At 32.9% G+C, this 22,456-nt stretch overlaps 1 protein-coding gene across 28 annotated transcripts in view; it reads right to left on the bottom strand.

The window, feature by feature from the left end:
• ADGRL2 (adhesion G protein-coupled receptor L2) overlaps positions 1–22,456 on the bottom strand; it is a 682,132-nt gene that overhangs the window by 42,071 nt on the left and 617,605 nt on the right. For all 28 annotated transcript variants that reach the window (XM_074381060.1, XM_074381061.1, XM_074381065.1 and 25 more), the window contains 2 exons: positions 13,370–13,479; positions 6,153–6,953 (listed from right to left, as the gene is read on the bottom strand). In XM_074381060.1, the coding sequence (XP_074237161.1) occupies positions 6,153–6,953; positions 13,370–13,479 (911 nt within the window). The remainder of the gene's footprint in view (positions 1–6,152; positions 6,954–13,369; positions 13,480–22,456) is intronic.

Raw genomic sequence — 22,456 nt, 5'->3', positions numbered from 1 at the left:
TTTACTATAGCTTTTGCTGTAGGACTCTTAGGTTTACTTCTCAATGAAATATGTGATAGTATAGTTTAAGTGTAATTTCATCACATACTGTTGAACAGAAAATGTGGGACAGTTTAATTTAGAAAAATTCTATTACATAAACTCACCTTCTATAAGCAATCAAATTCAAAGCATTAACAAAACTGTGACAAGTATATATAATTAGAATGACAAAAAAATTTAAAGTCACCCACTTTACATATTCTAGAAAATAAATACTGTGACATCTTTCCACCCAGCAGCCATTCTTGCCTGAGCATGATCGGCATGCCTGATTAGATCCAAACAGGAGATAAGCTTGGCATGCTTGTGCTGACTTAGTAAGGAAACATCTCAGACTTCGGCATTGTTACTTTGGGATAGGTAGGTTCAAAGAAGCAGCTAGTTCCAGTCAGACGTGGAATCTCTTAACAAGATAAAGCATTAGATCAAATCATGCCTAATCAAAACCAACCTTTTGTATCTTAGTGACCCTTAACAGAGAACATAAAAGAACTGTCGTTACACATTTAAAAGCAGAAATGTTTTCATTATTTTTAAAGGTTCTTTTTGCCTTCCAATGTTACTATCAAACTGTTAAATCCAGTAGGTTTAAGAAATAATGGAACTCAATGTTTCCTCCATTACTTATCATTAAATTAATTTAAACAACAACAAAAATCTGTCAGTAAAAATGTAATACTACCACTTAAAAACTGTTAGAGGAAATCACACGAAAGTTCTATCAGCATTTACAGAGTATTGGCTCTTAAAATCTTACATATATGATACCTTAAATTTAAATTGCTGGAGTACAGCAAATGAAAAATAGCTATTTTTTCAAATCATCTTATAAAAATATCAACTTACTTTACACTTTATCTATACATGGGAATAAGCTAGAAAATTAGAATTTATTAGAAAACGAGTCTATATTATCACTGAAATGTTTACTATTTTAAGCTCTGGTCTATCAATCTTTATTTATATAATTCTGACACTATCGAGTATACTACAAAAAAGTAGTGTGACATGTTTCTAGTTCTTTAGTAGTTACAAACTTCTTGTTATCAATAAGTACACTACACATGTTTTACTCCTTCCCACCCCCCCATCTCAAGAGAAACTTCTAAAGCATGTGTTTTATTTCCAGGGCATAATTTATTGACCATATGAGAGATGCCTATGTACATCAGTCAAACATCATGCCTAGCCAGCTGCTGCAGAAACCTATTCAAACCTGTCTATCTTTTCTGTAAAGCACTTGCTTGACATCTTGTTAAACCTCTGTAATTTTCTTTTGATTACAAGGCAGCCAGGCTTTCAGTGCTTTCTCAATTAACATTTGTCAAAAGCATCACAATCTTTTGTAGAAGTGTCAAACGACTGCTGCTGAATCAAGTCTTAAAGGGGAGTTGGGAATCAGAACAAAAAAGAGAAGAGGGCAGAGCAAAATGGTTCAGTGCTACACTATCTGATATATCCCTTGACACTATCCTAATTAGTACATATTTAATCACTGAACTATGTATTAATACTACAATTAGCGATTTGTTAGTTAAGCATTAGTCGAGATTCATAATAACCGAGTCAAGGTAGACAATAAAAGAACCTCAGTTAAATGTGCGAAATTTCAGGCAACATTCTACAGCCATGTTTCCATTTTATTTTTTAGAATTTATTTTTTATATCTTTTTCACCTTTTGATCACCAAAATAGTTTAAAGGGAATCAACTTATTCTTCACAGGTAAATCAGTGAAATATTGAGATATCATGAAAATAAGCATGATCATAAAGCTTAAGGGACAAAACTAAACCTTTTAGAGGGACAAATATAATTTCTGGGATTTTGGAATGTTTTAAGTTTTGTAACACTAAAAGAAAAGCAACTTTTTTCTCATGTAAAACAAGAAATGAAGATCTATTTCTAAAAATTATTATTTACTTCAACAGGTGGAAATGGCCCCAACAGGGCATCTGTTAATGATAAAAATTTATTTGATTTAGCATTTACGTGCCAGGTGCTATGCCAATCACCATTCATGGATCATCATCATCTTATTTAATCCTTACCACAACTCCATGAAGTGGGCACTATAATTATCTTCCTTTTACAGATAAGGAAACTGAACCATGAAGTTAAGTAATTTAAGGTCACTTTCCCATACTCTTAAATGCTCCTAGTTAAAGATTATTACAGAGTCTAGAAAAATATGGCATCCAACAAGGAACCCTGCAGTTTGCTAGGAACATTTAACTGACATGGTGTTTCTGTGTAAATCACTAAAAGGATAAAAATTTGGAAAGAAAATACAAGACTACAATCAGAAGTTCCATAATGAAACAATGAGAAGTTCCATAATGAAACACGGCAAAAGGTTGAAAACTGAAGAGTATCCTATCAGAAAACACAACTCACAATAGAATTATAACTCTAATCCAAACCCTTTTTTATAGAGCTCTATTTATTCCGATGCCACACCATGCATTCAGATTAGCTGACTTAGGATTCTGTCTACCATTTATCAGTTGAGTACAAACACCTAAGAAATGATGCTAATAAACATACTTAATAGGTACCCATGAAGATTTCAGCTAACACATACAGAATGGTTCAATTTACTCTTATTATGTACTAAGAACTTGCTATATATTACCAGGGTTTTCCTCCACAAAAGGGTTTGAAGACAATAGCCATTTATGCTAAGGGTAGTATTCCCCTGACTGAGGTCCAAGAACTCACTCTCACCCACTGTTCATGAAATGAACTCCAGAGTGAGTCTGCAGCTTGGTAAAGCAAAAATGAACACCTATTAAACTTGTCCCTGTTCACTGTCTAAAAGCACTGATCATCTTTTATAGAGCATTCTTTACGAGTGAAAAGATATCTTGAAAAGTATATATTCTATGCTATATATAAACAAAACCGGCTCTCTTGCTAAAAAATTTTTCCTGGTATTACAGAAGTGTACCACCTAATTAATTAGTCTAAGACAAACGTTGAGGAACTGCCAAAACCCAAGTAAATATGCATGATTTTCTTTATAACATCTGGGATATCAAATGTGCAGACAGGTTAAGTAAATCTAAAGCAATCCAGATTAAGAAATGGAAAAGAGTTAAAACCGACTGGAAAGGATTTTTCCTACGGCCATTCCAGAGAGGGAGAAGGTGAAAGAGGAAAACCAGATCTCGTTTAGGGGAATGGAGCAAATGAACTACGCAGGGATCACATAAAGCTCAAAATTCACCAAAAAAAGATCAGGGCACAACAATATTATGCATGTGCTTTTAGGAATGAAAAGCCTTGGATTTATAAATGGGAAGAAGTATTGAAGCTAATATGCTATTAAACAGTCCACAAGGAAAAATAATGTGAATAATGAAAAAAAACAAATGTATAATTTTACAGCACAATTTATGCCTTGGCCATATGCATGGTAGCAAATCCAGCACCTAAGACTTGAACTGTGAATTTCAGCAAAATAAGTCAATCACTGCTTTATGTCAGGCAAAGAACTCATTTCTCTGATTGTACTGTCTTATCAGTTTCCTGGATCTTGTTTCTGGAAAGCTGACAGTGGCTTACTGGTTTAACCTAAATTTGTGGGCCAGAATAGTTCTGCAAGGCCCCATGTACATGCATATAGGTAGCACACATCTTGGATGAGAGAGGTGGGAGTATCTAAAAGCATAATATAAATTACAAGGAGAGAGAGAGAATGAATATAGGTCAAACAGCAGTGAGAGAAATTTAGGTCAAATAATACTTTTTATCACTAGGGGCTGAACAAGGCTTGGTCAATATGAATTTTCACATTCTTGGAATATTTATGAATGGCTATTTTAGATGACAAAACATAGTTGCAGGAAGATATAGTTGTTACACATGACGAAGCTTTTCATTTTCAAGGCTGTTAACTGCTCTTTCCAAAAGCATCTGAACTATCAAAGACTTTTCTTCTGAAATGGATCAAATTATTTACTAGAATATATGACACATGTGTACGATGGCATTACTAACTATCTTTGTATTCACTGAAGTACTTCGTGATAAGTAGATGGGCAATGTTTTCATTTGTTGAACTGAATTATACTCAATTTTATTCACAATTCTTCAGGTTGTTGCTTGATTATAAATTTGCAATTTTTAAAGAATTTTTTTTCTGAGGATGACAAAAAATTTACTGCTACCCAAGGCAAATCTAACAACTGTCAGACTAATACAGATTACAAAAAGGTTGACATAAAGATGAATAAAATTTTAGCCAATGTCAATACAAGCTTGTCAATGTCTTAAGTTTGCCTTTTGACAAACCTATAGGATAAACAAGCAATATTGTAGTAGCAGCTTTTAGAAAAACAATTGAAATAGAGGAAATAAACCAAATGGCTGGCCTCATGAACAAAAATATGTATACATTTTTAAATAAATGATTCCAAGATACTATCAATACAGCAGGGCAGTACAGCAGGGCATAAAACTATATGCCCCCCAAAAAGATTTCATTTTTACAAATTTAACAATGAACATTACTGCTACAACTATAAGCCAAAAAATATAAACATAACCTGATTTAGGGAAAAGAGGGCTGCATACTAAGTCAATGCATCATTATTGTTATTATTAGTTATTAACAAAACTCACATATTTTGGTATTCTACAATGATTCAAATTAGAAATTCAATGACAAAAAGCTGTAACTTCTGCTTTTGAGGTCCTGACTATATGACAGTATTTAAAACTGGTTAACAGCATATCTTAAAGTATGTATGGGTATATGTTTGTTGTGAACATATTTTAAGTGTGTGTACTTACACTGCTTTAACGGAAGAAAAAATACATTATCTGCCCCACCATATTGAACATATTAACCACTCCAAATAACTTTCTAGTTCCTAAAATTCTGAACTAATACAATAATTTGAAAATTAACTCAGTAAATTAGGATATTAATTCAGATTTTAAACACACAAACATTGTTCAAATAGAAGACTTATACACAGTGTAAGCTCTGTAACACGTTAACTAACTTACCGATTTCCTTCCTTCCTTCCTGCCCTCCCTCACTCTTTGTCTTTCTTTCTTTCCAGAGTCTCGCTCTGTCGCCCAGGCTGACTACAGTGGTGCTACTGCCTCTGCCTCCTGAGTAGCTGGGATTAGAAGCATGCGCCACCACACCTAGCTACTTTTTATATTTTTGGTAGAGATGGCATTTCACCATGTTAGTGAGGCTGGTCTCGAACTCCTGACTTGTGAACTTGTGATCCACCTGTCTTGGCCTCCCAAAGTGCTCAGATTACAGGCATAAGCCACTGTGCCCAGCCCAAGATATTCTTTCATCATGAGTATGAGATAATCTTGTTTTAATGAAGTATTCATTCATCATAAAAAATTATTTCTCAGAAATTGAACTCACTTAATAAACCAAAGTATACTTCCAAAAAGCATTACTTTCTAAACTAATGATCCTCCATAAAGAGAACACAAATCACACAATGCTAGCATATCTGTCATCAGAAATCATCACTGAGCATCACTTAGAGCTTAGTCCACATGATTGTTAGTCACAGAAATATTGACTTAAAACTGTCACTCATTTATTACAAAATAAAAACATGTAATTTTACATGACAATCTAAATTTTACATGACAATCTAGAAAAATAATGGATGGCTCCCTCTCCTACTCAGAGGACAGATACCAAAACCTCAGAACGCATATACCTGGCATTGTACATCAAGCCTAGCCATTCTCCTGGGACTTCCTAACATACGTTTCCTTTAACTGCTGGTGCCAAGAAGTTAAAAGGTCTGCACATAGATTGTAATCAATTCAGAAGTCAAGTAAGGGAAAACAAACAACAACAAAAATATTACTGACAGGTTTCTGGCTGGTATTGTACTTTTAGCAATGAAAAACTAAACTGACCAATAATGCCACAATTTCTTGAAGCTAAAATTAAAATGAAGAAATTCAGAAAAAGAACCACAATACAGCAAAAATATACCGTAACATTGTCCTTTGTGGTTTAAAAAGAAAAGAGGAAGAAAATAGAAAAAAAAATTAAAAAGTCTTTTAAAAAGTGCTATTTACAAAATGACCTAAGTAGTAGCAAATAAACATTCTTACCTTGGGCAGGATCTGGTGGACCAAACTCCAGAGAATACCGTAAAATGAAGTTATTGTTCCACACGTAAAGTTGGTTATCTCTTGGATTGTAATCCACTGCAGCAATATACTGATATTGGTTGGGGAAGGGAACATCCACATATTCACCTCGGTTTAATCGGGTATTGTAAATGTAATCAATTGCATTCTTGCCTGTTTCACTTTCATTGTCTTGATAAACTGACCTAACCACATAGAGGACTCCACAAATCATAAAAGCATTTGATGCAGCACGTTTGTCGTATACAGTCTCCCACGTTGCTTCAAATCGAAGAGTGTATGGATTCAGCTGGCTAATAACTATCATTCCATTGTTCTGTTCAGTGGCATAAATGACCCATAAGCCATTTTCATCAACTGCTAGGTCGATATCAGTCTTTCCTCCCCATCTGTATGGTGAGGTATCATGGTAGTTGGCATAGTTAATTATGGCCTCGCCACTCTTAATTCTAGTCCTCAAGTCAAATTTCACAATATTCCTTGTTCTTTCTTTGTTAAAGAAGACAGCACCATCATATACCACAAATCCAGTACCATCTACTCGATTTGGAAGTTTATATGTTGTTGTTTGGCGACTATTTTGAAAATCTTCTAAAGAAGCATATTCTATTAAAGTATCAGTACGATAGGGAGTCCAGGGCATGAAATAAATTTTATCTGCAGCCTGAAGAGGGTCCTTGCACCAAGCACCCGCCTTTTGTTCAGCTTCATATATACATGGTGAGTCCACAATTGCTTTCAAGGTCCCAGGACACACAAAAACTAACAGTTACAGAGAAAAGACAAAAATTATGCCAAGTTAAAAAATTACACAGGCAAACACATTTCAGTAATCACAAATCAAAGGGGAAAAATTCATATTATTAGCATTCAATTTTACCAAAATTTATACTTAATACAAATACTATCCTTCTTTTCTAAAAAGTTAGCAAAATCAGTGTACGAGGGTACAAAGTAACTGGAGTTTATTTTCACTAATAAAATCCTAAGTTTAAGATCATTCATAATTGGTCTGACAATTTAAATTTTGGCTGTGCTTTCTTCTTATAATTTGTCAACCTATGTTTTAAAAGTCTGAGCTGTACACAACAGTGTATATTTTATTTTATTCCAAACATTAAACCCTTCAACCCCCTAACCCACCAACAGACCCCCAAAACCAAGACCATGAAATAAGGCAAATAAAATAGAAAACCCAGTGTGAAGGCTTATGTAGAACTTTTATATAAGTTAGACTGAAAACAAAGGTGCTTCCATTTGAGGAACATAAATATTCGGAAAATGCAATTAGGAGCAAAGAAAAGTAAATACAAGAAAAGAAGTGATCCTGTAACCATGGCATGCTATGGAGAGGGTTCTGGAAGCCAGGCAAGATGACACTTTAATTATAAGAAAATATCCAAGGGCGTCAGAAAAAGAGATAAAGGGTAAAAAAGAAACAGAGAAAGGGTAGCTCCCCCTCGCCGACTTCAGAATTTTTACCCCATCACAGATTTAGCAGTCATACAATTTCATTGTCAACAGCTGACTTCCTGATGAGGTGGCATTTATGAGGTCCTGCTGATTATTTTAATACAGGAGTGTTGTGGGGAGAGGGGAGGAGGTTAACATCCATAAGGCACATAACAGGGAGCTGGGGTTCAGAATGTATACATTATTTACCTTTTTGCTCCACTTCTATTTTAAGCATCGGAAGAAAAATAAAAAAGGTGCAAGGAGAAAAGAAGAAAGATTAAAATAAATTGACTGTTAGTCTAAGAATGAATTCGTAACAGATGCTAAATATAGGAAGAATAAGAGCTGTACTACTTTGGATAAAGAGAAACAACAGGAAAACCTAGCAAGAGAAAGATTCTAAAGTTACATAAAAGAACACGGATCAATCATTTTAGGAGATTAAGGAGGCAATACAAAAATGTTGGCATGTTGCTTCACTTAGTGTACCTGAATAAATGATGAAATTCTTCACTAATGCAAGGTATACATACTCTTGCCTTTCCAAAGTCACTCAGCATTCTTAGCAAGTTTTACTTTGTATATGTATGCTATAGAAATAAACGCATGCAAAGGTACATCATCCTTTATCTTATATCAACTGAATTTATCTTATATCAACTGAATTTTTAAACTGACTAACATTAGATAAGCATAACAATAGAAAGATACATTTATAAAAATCACAACTTAATTTTGGAGTTTAGATCAAATTTAATTCTGATGTGGTTACATGTTTTTCAAAGATATTTACTAAGAAAAAATAAATAATTATGCATCCCAGTATATGTTTCAATAGTTTTTCCATTATTTTCTATTTCTAGATAAGTCAATTTTAACCATTAAAAAAGCCTCCTTTTTAGGAATATATAAATCTCCCCGAATTACCAGTAGAGATTTTGAAGAGTAGCATAAGGTATTACCTTTTATCCCCACTAAGAATTAGTATATTTACTTACTTATGTTTACATATATATTTTAAAATTCGTATTAAATTTTCTATATTATATCTCAAACTTGTAATACTTAAGTCTATTAAAAAAATAAGCAAAATACATACAAGGGAAAAGCAAGCACAGTAGGCAAGGAGAAAAAGGAAGAAAGAATTATGGTTAGCTTATTATGACAATTCTACCATCATCAATTTACACAGAAAGCAAGCTAGCATGCAACAACAATCATGTCAAGCATTCAAAGCAAATACCTTGACTCCACAGACCTCATAAAAAGTAAATGCTTTCATAAAACAAACCTGATTAGTAGAGTTACGTGAGGAGAGAGAGAGAGAGAAAAAAAAAAATTCCTACAGTTTCAAGAAATGGATTATGCAGTTAAGAACAGTGCTACCTAAGATTTTTGTTGGTAAATAGTATTCTAATAATTACAAACCATAAAATACCAGTTTACATTGTATATAGGTTTGAAGTATGTTGCCTGAATTTCATAGAGTGACCAGACTGATGTCTTTTTCTCCCTTTTCTATTGTTAAAATGCATTAGGATGTGCTAATATTGCATTTCCAAAATGTATTCGGACAGTTTAGTACACATTTTATTAAGATCTTAGTTTGCTTAATTTTTAAAAGTTACAATAAGTCATCAAGATTAATTGTTGACCTTCTGAAATACCTATGGGAAAAACATCACAAGAACATTTCTGCCATAGGAATGGCATACAACTTTCCATATTAAGCTACAACTTTCCCCAACCAACTTGGTCTATGTAACCACTTTTCAGGAAACATACTTGATGTATAGTGTAATTCTGACTACATCTGATAAATAGAAGAAATTCAATGATTACTGTCTTGAAAACAACACTGTTTTATAAACCACTAGTCCTAAAATTACTCCTCAGTGAAAGGCAATATTATACCTGCTCAGAATCAATAATGGAAGGGTGTGGTGAGAAAATGAGGATAAGAGCAATCATTAGCGTTGTGACTACTCAAACTACATTTATGTACAGCGGTATGCTTTTTTCCCTAAAGAAAGCGTAATTTTACTGAAATAAACGTGAAGAATGGAAATGCCAGGCACGGTGGCTCATGCCTGTAATCCTAGCACTTTGGGAGGCTGAGGCGGGCGGATCAAAAGGTCAGGGGTTTGAGACCAGCTTGAACAACATGGTGAAACCCTGTCTCTACTTAAAAATACAAAAATTAGCTGGGTGTGGTGGTGCACACCTATAGTCCCAACTACTTGGGAGGCTGAGGCAGGAGAACTGCTTGAACCCAGGAGGTAAAGGTTGCAGTGGGCCAAGAGCATGCCATTGCACTCTAGCCTGGTCAACAGAGTGAGACTCTGTCATAAAAAAAAGGAAAAAAAAGGAATGGAAATAATACATTTTAAAATGTTTACTTAAAAAAGAACTTAAAACAAGTTCAGTAAAAGATGTAGAAAGTATATTTTGTTTTTATTAATTGAAAATGGCTAAATTTTATCATTTGATAAACTAAAATTACAATGTAGTTACTGAACAGAATATCAAAGTCTTTATTTGAGATTTAATATCACATGTTAAAAGAAAATATAAATTGTATATTGTATATAATTTATAATTCTGTTGAAAAATAAGTAACACTCAAAAGTGAAGATTAAAAATATTATAAACCTTTGATGATTAATGAATCATATAAGAAAAATACGGCTATTTAAAACAAAAAGTTCCTACATTATGATTTTTATGATAGTCAAAAGGACAGATATCTGTGAAACCAGCCAAAATTCTATCAATAGAAAAATACAAAAATACAATAAAATTTATAAAATCAGCATTCTCTATCACATGCCAAATATCTACTGTAACTTGTCGTAAGAGACTGTATGAATTAATTAATAACAATACACTTTACTTTCCTATAGGCAAAACACACAAATACATGACCCACAAACATCAGTGTAGGACTAACACAAGACAAGAAACTGACCCAAACTAACTATACAGCCTACATACTCTGTGAAGTGACACACTATTTCATTGAATAATATTACTTGTTTATTCATTAATGATTTAATCAATAGTAATGGCTATTTTTCTTATTAAATAAAACTTGTATTTAATATTATATTTACAATGATAATTTGAAATAAAAGGTATAAAAATGAAAACTGACTCCTGCCTGTAGAATGCAAAATTCCAATCTGATTAATAACCTTTATCCTCCAAGATCTTTATGACTCCTCTCAAATATAAATATATGCAATTCCTAGCAGTCTGGCAGTGATAATGGATACTCTGTATACACATACTTTTGACATGGACATTCACTGGGCAAGTACAAGCATCACATATAATACGTGTGCCTGTTTATAAACACACTAAAGTAAAAAAAGTAACAGCATATCTAATGTTCTACGTTGAGCAAATTTCTTTTAAAATTGTCAGAAGTCATGAAAACTTTCTGAAACTGTTTTATAATAGGACTTAACAGTTTGGAATATATAAGATCCTGGAGAATTTACTGTAGATAGAAATTGGTATAAAGCCACGTGCTAATAAATACGTAATAAATGTTACCTGATGGCGACAATTTTTATCAACTAATTAACGTGTAAAAGAGGTATGCAAATGTTACAAAATACAAAAACACTACTAAATCAAAGAGAGTGAAAGCTAAAGGCTTAAAACAAAAGCAAGTATAAAGAATGAATACAATGGACAGAGGCACAAAGAAATAAAAGGTGAGGAAAACAGGAAAAAGAGATTAAGAAAAGACACTGTCCTACATATTAATAGAACAATCTAAAAAGATTCTGCATTTTATTTTAATATTAGTTGCAATTTTTAGTGTGTCACTACTGTAGAGTATATAGGAATTATAATTACGTTTATTCTTTAGCAAGGAGTGATTTAAAAAAAAAAAGCCATAGACTTATTTCTGCCTCGTGCAAACATCTAGAAAGGTAACAGCAAATTAATTACTAATTTTTTTAATTAAAGAAAAACTAAAAAGAACAAATAAATACTTCTCTTGAGTAGAGCTATTTGCAAGTTTAGCACACAATGTACAATACTTCTGGAGAACTGAAAAAGTAAAATTTTGCAAGTTAGATGTTCCAGAAGATATCCACATTTTCCTTTCTTAAACAGCGCAAGAAATAACTTAAGAGTCTGAAAATAATATTTGCTTAATACTGTTCATGGTCTACAGACTAGGTTACAGGAACTGGCTCCAGAAAGATACAATTCTTGGCAGCTCTGACTGATTCCACTGTTTGGGAATGGATGCTGTATTTCTTCTCTAATTTGAGGACAGAAACCATGCTAAAGTCAAGTGAAAGTGACTTTATGGAACAAAATTTTGGTTAAGTCAAAAGAATGCAATGTTCCTCTAGTGGCACGGGAGAATGATTATGTAAGCCACCAACACTACACAGGAGAATATAAAGATCAGTGTACTCAGTAGGCTTCCAATCCTACAAATGGTATAGAAAATACTGAAAACATAAAAAGCATCCATTTCACAGTAGCACAGGAACACAGAGCAGGGATGAAAAGATAATCTGTGTTTGGCCTTTAAATGATAACATGAAAAGCCAATTTGTCAAAACTGTGTCAGAGAAAAGGTGGAGAGTGCTTTCACGGCGTGTGTCAGAATGCATTACTACCATATCGGACACAGCAGATCTATCAGAATTTGGCCCTTTGGTTTTAGAAATATTGATAGTTCGAACATACAAATCTGTCAGAACTAATGACCTAGTTTTTGAGGTTCTGGAAAGAGCAATTTCATTATCTGGCATATTCTTTTTTTAAAGGAAGAAAGCATAAAAAAACTGTCTCAAATCAGTAAGATTGCTGATAAAAAAACATGTAATTCAAATGCCTATGAACTAACATGATTAAATGATATCTCTATCTCTTCTATAATTTAAAAAGCAAAGACAAGAATACTATCAAACTAGATTATAAAAATCAGTTAATATTGAAATTTTTAAGTTGTCTAAAATGGTAGGATTTTTTAAATTGAAAATATAGAATACAATTTTGAAGGATGAATCCTGAGATTAGAAGGAAAACTATACAAAATTTGACTACTCGCTGAAGTCTACCTATAAAATTTTCAATTGAATTTTAAATATTTCTCTGTCGGATCTTAAAAATGATGCTACAAAATTAAAAATGTAGACATGTGCAAGGTTATGTTATATCTATTTCATTTAGCATTTAAGATTTCATCACTGAATCTGGTAAAGAAATGTTCCCTTAAAGACAATGGAACAAAAAGTAAAGCACTTGCCTCAGTTACTGCAATGGTAGCTTTTACCCGGCACTAAAGTTACAACAACAGCAGGTAGCCATTCAAGTAGCTCACGATTAAACTGAAGTCAATTCCTTCTTTAGAAAACTGTGAGCCAAACCAATTTGTCAGCAACTGGTATCGGGCAAAAGTACAGATTTCTATCAGCCGTATTGAATAGCTAATTCAAGTTTGTTTTCTGGAAAAACACTAGCCTTAAAAGCCAAACACTTAAGAACACAGACAGACACTTGGCCAGCATCACACTATGGCTTCCTTCCACACTTCATGAAGCTAATTGGAGGCCCAAGTCTGTTAGTGCTCTGCATGCATAATGGTTTTGTAGGCCATAAACATATGCTTCTTTCACGTGTAGTCTTTCAGCATCAATGACTAATGCTGGGGAAAGTGAAAAATATATATATGTATATTGCATACTTACTGTAAGGGACACATTCATATTGGACTTCAAGGTATTTGTATGTTCCAGGACATGGATCAGGAAACACATCTGACCCAGTAACTACTATACACTGTGTTCGATTGTTGCACCTGGAAAACAAAATGAATCAAACTTGTGCAGCATAATGTGATTATTTTACTTAAATATAACATAGAAATTTTTCACATTTTCTTCAAGCAACTGGAAACATAAAACAGAATTCAAGTGATGTTAAGTTACCCTATATTATTAAATACTTTGTAGGAGTTCTATTTTCTTTATGCTGTAATACACTGGTATCATGGGTCACACTAAATTTTAACTTGAAGTAAACAGAAAATGGCCAACATTTTCCTATTATTCTATTATACATTTTTAAGTTTAATTTTTGACATATTCAACATGAATTAACAAAACAACACAACAATAAATATCTTACCAGGATATTAGATATCATACTTAAGAATTATAATTACAATTTTTAAAAACTGATCCTATAACTAAACAAAAACGTTAAGAGTCAAAACCTGAATTTCTCAGCATAAAGTTTTTGACAACACACAACAAATGAGGAATCAGGAATTTAATTTTATCCTCTAAATCCAGTTGGGTGTGAAGTTCTCTAATGCACATACTTTCTGCACTCTTGATTACCAGACACCAAGCTAGTAGAGCTCACCTTATATGCTATGGTCCACATAAATGACAAAATGCATTTAAAAGATTCAGAAAAATGCTTGGCACATGTAATGTCTAAGCATTACTGTTACTATTTCTAATCATAGATCAATGTGTCTATATAATTAATGAGATGACTATGTACCTCGGTTCTATACCAGTACTCCCTAAAATATAATACTAGAAATAATGTTGCACTAACATGATGCCTAGAATGTTCTATTTATTGTTACATGAAATTATTTTCTTATTTTTGCATTGTAATTAATTCACCAAAAATATTAGTAATAGATTAGAATTCCAGATAAGATGGCATATAAGTTCTACGAATTTGTCTAGAAGGTCTTTTCATAAGCTTTGTAATGGCAAGAACTACTTCTTTTAGTATTTGATTTGACTACAACCTAATGAATAAAATGTTTTCGGGGTTTTTATTGTGTTTTCCGATAGCCATATACATTAAGGCAAAGCTAGCAGAACAAGAACATTATAACAACATTTATTTAACAGTTGGAATACCACATATTCTATAGTGAATAAATTAACTGAACTCTAAAAAAGCAGTATAAAGATTGTGAAAAAGCATCCCAGTTTCTAGCACAACTAACTAAAGGGCAGTAGAAGGTGAGTCATATTAAAGACGGGTAGGAATAATCATATACATTGGTGCCATTTCAACTCAAAACTAGAATGCTTTCTCTTTGAAGAACAACAAAGCCTATAAACTTCTACAGGATTAAGTAGGTAAATTTTATAATTCAAAGTATATGACAATGAACATCAAACAAGACTTAAATATTAAATAAATTATAAATAGCTTTTATCATGATTACTTTATAATATAGCATATCATTTATTTTTTTAGAAATATACCACACACTGTAATTTTCAAGAACATAAATAATGTAAATGGTATAGTATCTCAGTCTTCTGCAACATGTTTTCCTGTCATTATTCTGTATTTCTCATAATTTGGTTCACTCATCTGAAGAAATCTGTGGCTGGGCACTGTGGCTCACGCCTGTAATTCCAGCACTTTGGGAGGCTGAGGCAGGGGGATCATGACGTCAGGAGTTTGATACCAGCCTGGCCAATATGGTGAAACCCCGTCTCTGCTAAAAATACAAAAATTAGTTGGGCGTGGTGGCGGGTGCCTCTAATCCCAGTTACTCAGGAGGCTGAGGCAGGAGAACTGCTTGAACCCAGGAGGCGGAGGCTGCAGTGAACCTAGATCATTCCACTACACTCCAGCCTGGTGACAGAGGGAGGGAAGAAGGGAAAAAGGGAGGGAGGGAGGCAGGGAGGGAGGAAGAAAGGAATTTGCCAGTGGTTCACCATTTAGTGTAAATGAATTATCTTAACATGAATCACAGAACCTATTTACATCCTAAAATTCAAGACAAGAGGTAGGTTTATGTTTTCTCAATAGGTCAATAATACTTCCAACTAAGAAACAGAATTCTGATGTTTCATTTTTCTTCTTAAACTTTTACAGCAACAAGACAGTTCACTGCTTTTTTAGTTCCTTGATCTGCCAGAAATCCTAAATCACTAACTTGGTCCCATTAAAAACAAAAGTCCTTTCTTTCATTTCCTTCTTTGTATTTACTCATTCCTACAGGGATCTTTTTAATCACACTCTCACACCTCTCAGAAATGAAGAAAGTGTGTTAAATATCCCTTTCAGATACACCCACAGTATACATTTTATAACTACTCAACCGAACTCTGTTAGGTTGTAAATCCCCACAAATAATTCCTCTTGTGAGTGAACTCTTCATTTAGTTTATCACCCTTCCCTTCTCAGAAAAGGCTCCTCTATCACATAAACATACTAGCAACCCAGGGGAGAGAGGGGGTTGTACTCAAAGTGGAAATGAACCAAGAACACGAAAGACTTTGTTATCAAGGTGAAGGAGAAAGTAACGCAAAAAACTTAGCCATTTATATATATCATTTTTCAAAAATAAAGAATACATTGAAAATTGCCCAGTTTTCTTCCACTGGAAGTAACTGGATGAATGAATGTAACTAGCACAGGGTTAGAAATCTTTTATTGCCTATTTCTCAATGTCATGGTATGTTCTGCAGGAAGTATATACGCATTCTGGCTTTCATTACATTTTGTTTGAAAGAGGATCAACACTATAACAAAAAATAATTGTCCATATTTACTCTTTTTCAAAACAACTTTGCAACAGTCTTCTGACCAATTACAGGTTCAAATTCATGTCAAACCAATTATGATTATTTATACAAACCACATAACTTTCATTGATTTAAATAATCACATTACACAAAGCATGCACTTTAAGATGGCAAAACGAGTTAATTCTACAAATATAATCTTAAGAAAAATTAATTTAATGAAGCTCCTGCAATAAAATTATTCAAAATTCTAGAATTCATAGCCTCCCAAAATATCAAAAATGTTCAATTTAAATCTGAAAATTTCGTGTTTACACACACACACACACACACACACACACACACAAAGAGATATCAGAAGTACAAGAATTAATCTTGAAAAAAAATGGAAAATTTAGGGCTAAAACAGTTAAGAGTCAGAAAGAAGAGAAATCCAACTGTAAAAAGCTAAGAAAATTAGAGCTTTGCACGTCACTATCTTGATTCATGGAAATGAATTTAAGATTTTAGAGGCCCATATCACAGAAGTAAAGATACAGACATTTATATTACTTTATAAATAATGCAAGCAGCACTAAGTTTGCAAATAGAGAGTGAGGAGATAAGAAAGATACTGGCAAATACCCAATGTGAGCTATTAATACTAAGAAAAATCTGAAAATTCCTTAATAATATGCTGTTGGTAAGATTATAAAACTCTACATTTGCTATCATTTAAAAATATCCAGAAAGAAAGCTATTACTTATCCATAAAAGCAAAGTAAATTCCCGCCAAGAGCTCAGTTTCAAGTTCTCATACTAATGAAAGTGAAAAGGTAGAGTTAAGCCAAGAAAGAGAAAGCGTTTAGTCGTTTGTATTCTCAGTAGTGGGCATAGTTCCTGGCATGACTTTCTCCCTCTTCCTCTACAGAAAAAGATTTCTTTACCAATAAAGGTATCGTTGTTTTAACAATCAAAGTATCAGTATACTTTGGTAATACCATGTGGGTTTATTATGTTAATAACCTAAAATTTTCTCACACATTAATCATAAAAAATAGGTATGAATGGGAACAAGGAAGAAGAGGAAAAACTATGGTTTAATAAGTAGACCTTTTACTACAATTTGAAGGAATTACAATTACTGTTCATCATAAAGAAACAGTTACTAGAATATATTTTGAACACTTCAACTTTCAAACAACTGGTCTTATTTCATTTTATATTTATAAAGATGAACAGATGAGTTAAGATATTTAAAGCAGTGGTTTTCCAAATGTAGTCCTCATGCCAATAGCACCAGCATCAACTGAAAACTTGTTAGAAATACAAATTATTAAGTTCCACCAAAAACTGGCAGGTTTAGTAACTCTGGAAATGAATATCCAGCCATCTCAGATTTAACAAGTTTTGCAGGTGATTCTGATCCATGCAATTTCTGTGAGAACCACAGAGTTAAAGCAAGATAGGTTTATATACTTTACTAAAGAATAAATATGAATGGCAACACGATTTTGCTCTATAAAACTTAGTAAAACACAAATGAAATAGAAAACAAGTGATGAGTACAATTTATGCAAGAAGTATATAATAGAGTTTACAATGCTGACACATCTTTTTGCTAATTCTAAGTGTAGAATATCAAGAGTTTTAGTTGCTCTGATTTTGAGCAAGCTGTCTAGTTGTTCTTCAATTCCTAACACGGAGAATCTAAATAGTACAATATGAGTACATGTATAATCACCTATTAATCAATTTTTTAACAGATAAGAAGTATAATGGTTTGATAAAAACTTGCTAGCTAATAAATTGGAAATAAAGCTTTAAAGAATCTGTAAAAATATACTATGTTCTACAGAAGTATGTCATTAAAAATAACAGAAAAATATGACCCACTGTAATCATTGCAAATTTTTCTATATTCAACCTGACTTATTTATATATTCAAATAAATTTTAATAAAGTAGCTCAACTCTAGGAAGGTGTTAAATATAGTTGTTTTTAGAGAGAACTCAGAGGCATAAGTAGTCCTTGCACATAATGTCTAAACAGTTTCTGGGCCAGGTGCTATTGTTCATGCTTATAATTCCAGCACTTTGGGAGGCAAAAACAAAGGCAGGAGGATCTCTTGAGCTCAGGAGTTTCAGACCAGCCTGGGTAACATGGCAAAACCCCATCTCTATAAAAAGTTTTAAAAAATTAGCCAGGTATGGTGGTATGTACCAGTAGTTCCAGCTATTTAGGGGAGACTGAGGTGGGAGGATTGCACCACTGAAGCGTAGCTCAGGTGACATAGTGAGACCCTATCTCAAAAACAAAAACAAGAAACAAAACAAAATAATTTCCAGGGTATAATTCATGATTAAATGCTAAGTAGAAAATAAACATAAAAATCATTTTTAATACTTTTCTAGTCACATTTCCAAAATTTTCAAATTTGACATGTAAAGACAAAGATTTAATCATTATTTCATATCACTGGGCCAAAAACAGAAAATACTGCCTAATTTCTGACTGCCATTTTAAAAACCTTTCTTACTTTTCTAAAGTATATAGAGCACAACACTCAACCAGAGAATTCCAAATATAACTAAAATAAACCCAATGACAACACCTTTTAATATTTTTAAATTCAAATATCAGAATAAAAATACTATTTCTGACATTAAAATTCATAGAATTTATTCATAAAACCTGTCAACCAAAACAAAGAAAATCCCAATACTTGCTTTATAGGTCATAAACTAGTTTAAATGAGACAAAACACTAAATTCTGTTTGCTGTTTGTTTTTTTGAGACAAAGTCTCGCTCTGTCTCCCAGGCTGGAGTGTAGTGGCGCGATCTTGGCTCACTGCAACCTCCACCTGCCAGGTTCAAGCAATTCTCCTGCCTCAGCCTCCTCAGTAGCTGGGACTACAGGTGTGCAACACCATGCCTGGCTAACTTTTGTACTTTTTTTAGAAGACATGGAGTTTCACTATGTTGGGGAGGCTGGTTTCGAACTCCTGACCTCAGGTGATCCGCCTGACTCAGACTCCCAAAGTGCTGGGATTACAGGCATGAGCCACTGTGTCTAGCATAAAGCACTAAATTTTAAACACGATTTAAAAATTCATCCCTGTAGTCTTTCTACCCTACACGTTTGAGGGTGAAGGGTTCAATGGTTGGATTCTGGAATGAAGCCAAATATTCATCTGTAAAAGCTTAAGTATAACAAATAATTTTGGAGACTAGGAGTTTATTAATTTACTTCCTACCAATATATTTGCTGCTTACAAAAATTAGGGTTAAGTATTTAAAGTTGGTGATATTGCCCAGGCTTGTGCATAATATGTAAAAGAAGAAAATTTCAAAAAAGATTTCAAGAAATATCTAATGCATAACTTGACCATCACAATTTGCAAATGGCAAGAAGTTGAAAGTATTACAAAACAGTATATTTTATCTTCGAGATGAAAACAATGATCTCAGGTCTCAATATTAACTTTTAAGGCATCCATGGTATTTTTTGAAATTAAGATAAATGTTCTCAAAAACTGTGTAAAGGATGAAAAGGCCTTTTATAAAAGTGTATTATCATTAATTTACATACCAATATACGGAAATTACTTAAAAGTATCATGTACAGATTAGCAGCAGTATTTTCAAGAAAGATTATATCTTTATTTTTGAGACATAGTGCCTCATTACTAATGAAATATTAATGAAAACAAACTATGAATATGTTCCCTTTCCTTAATCTTTTAAAACTGTAAGTGAAAAAGAGCACAATGCACACATTATTATACTCTCAGAATAAATTGTATCAAAAAAAAATATAGCATACTGTTTTTATCTGTTCAAAAGCAAAATCATTTGCTAACTGGGAAGATTAGTGTTGAAAAGCAGAAGCTTTAGAATCAGAAAAAAATGGTGTGTAAGTTTCAGCCCACCTGCTTACTTAATTTTGAGTCAAGCAACGTATTAAACCTTTCAATCTTAGCTTTATCATCTGTAAAACCTAAAACCTACTATCTTCTTTAGAAGTCTGTTAAAGTTAAATGGAATAGTGCAGGTAACTCTCTGTGTAATACCTGGATAACAAACATCAAGAAATATAAATTACTACCACCACCAAAAACACTAACAATGTCCCTTATGTAAGATGAACAGATTTGCAAACCTTAAAGAAGCAGAACATCTTTCACTCTTCCACAGTAGCCCTTGTACTATGCATACTCTTTTCCTCTGTACAGCTTTAAAAATTGGCTGAACTATTCAGGCAAATTTGTTTCCATTCCAACTCTAATCTGGAATTTTACAATGCCCAACAAATTGCTTTTACTCTTCTTTTGATTATCTTATGCTCATTATTACACTTTACCAAGTGCAAAGTATGGAGATGAGATTCCATGTGTAATCTATTGCGAGAGGTGTTTTAATCAATAGTCTTGTTCTGCTTATTAAGCAGGGGCTTCTGTTTTGGCAAGATAACATTAGTTTCTCCAGTCATGCTCCAAAAACCATTGGGAATCTTGAGCAGATCATTAGATATGCTACAATAAAGCTTTGGTGCATTTTCTTTTCTTCCTTAAATTACTTCTTCACTGTCCCACCGTTCCCCTTCACCAATGGCACTGCATTATTATTCCAGCTCCCCTGAAACCTGCACTAGAGCTATGTCTCCAGGCCATAGGATGCCATTTTCAATTGAAGCTTCTTCTTGAAAATATAAATTAAGAAAATTTCATTATCCCCTGCCAGGGGCCATTATTCACCACAGTTCTAAAGAAGATTAAAAATGCAAAATCTACCGCCTTGAACAAATATTCCAGCATTCAACAGAAAACTCAGTATATCATAACAGAAACTAAAAAACTAAAGTTTGCTTAAATCTAAAATTATACAATTATCAATTAAATAATTGGTTCAATCCTTTATTGAGTCTGTATGTTCGATGAAGATTGCTTCATCAATTTATATCTTTTAGTGGCTATTTATTTGTTAAACTTCAATTACACAATACTAGCAATGATAGGACTTTTTTTTTTTTTTTTATCCTGAGTTACTTTCTGTCTCAGTTAAAAGTGCTCACTTTTTGGAGAAATCAATACTTTCAAGGTACCAAGTTATCATGTAATGATACTCCTTTTCATAGTATCAGGTATAAATAAAACATACACAGGAGTTACTGGAAGAGCTTAAACCACATCCTTAGGTAAACTGTGTACTCTAAATGAAGATATTATCTACAGATTAATTATTGCAATGTGAATCAGTCCTTTAATTAATGGAATAGGAATTACATTCATTCTTGAGCCTCAATTACTAAATAAAAATAAATTATATGTTAATAAGTAAATTACATTCTGTTCATGTACACAACTTTTTAAAATTTAGAAACTACGAGAAAGTGGGAGTTTGAGAGAAAAGAATAAAAGAAAAAAAGAAGCTGCCAACTTATAAATTCTTATTGGAAATGTTTATATGCCTACCACATAAAAATTCAGTGTTTTTAAAAGAATGAAATAATGATTAATGATTAACTGGCTATTTCCACGTAGAAAATAAACACCAAAAATCCAATTTTGCCTCAATCAGCAGTACCTGATTCTCAGAGAATTCTGTCAATTGGGATATAGTTTTGTATCATGAATGCCAATAATAAACCTTTATGAAATAGATTACCTATTTAAAAGGAAGGGGGAATAAATTATCCGTATACACTAGCAAATTCCAAATGACCTAGTACTCTAGGCACTGTCTTTTTAAGTCCAAATTTATAACAAAATTTTATACACACAGCATGTAACTTGAGAACATACAAAGGGAGGCACCAATACAAATAGATTTGCTCAGGCAAAATAATCAAGTGAATGGACAGGGAATACAAAGAGTAATGCTTCAATATACAAGGTTTCAAACATCCTCACAGATGCGAGAGGGAAACAAAGTTGAATGTTAAATCAAACCTTTCAAAAAGTTTTTTTATTTTATAATGAAATGCTCTTTTATCATCTAAATTTTTATTCTATACAGCTAGGGAAAGTGGGTCTTGCTTTCTTTAAATATTTATTAATGATGATTTGTGAGCTTAACTAATTGCTAGGTAAATATAACATTAGGAAGCTAAATGGTGTGTAATTAATGTGGCAAAAAAGAGTGTTCTGTAACTATGCTCCCATTTGTCAATAGCTATTTCTCATTATTTATTTAATAATACATGCAGTCTAGATTTCTATCATATTGAATTTAATTCTATAGGCATGTTAGGATATTCTACAATTTGCATTATACAATATT

The sequence above is a fragment of the Saimiri boliviensis genome, chromosome 11 (genome assembly GCF_048565385.1).
Source record: "Saimiri boliviensis isolate mSaiBol1 chromosome 11, mSaiBol1.pri, whole genome shotgun sequence".
In the NCBI taxonomy this organism is placed as follows: Eukaryota; Metazoa; Chordata; class Mammalia; order Primates; family Cebidae; genus Saimiri; species Saimiri boliviensis.
Note: the sequence above shows the minus strand (reverse complement) of the source record. Positions and strands in the feature narration are given on the sequence as shown.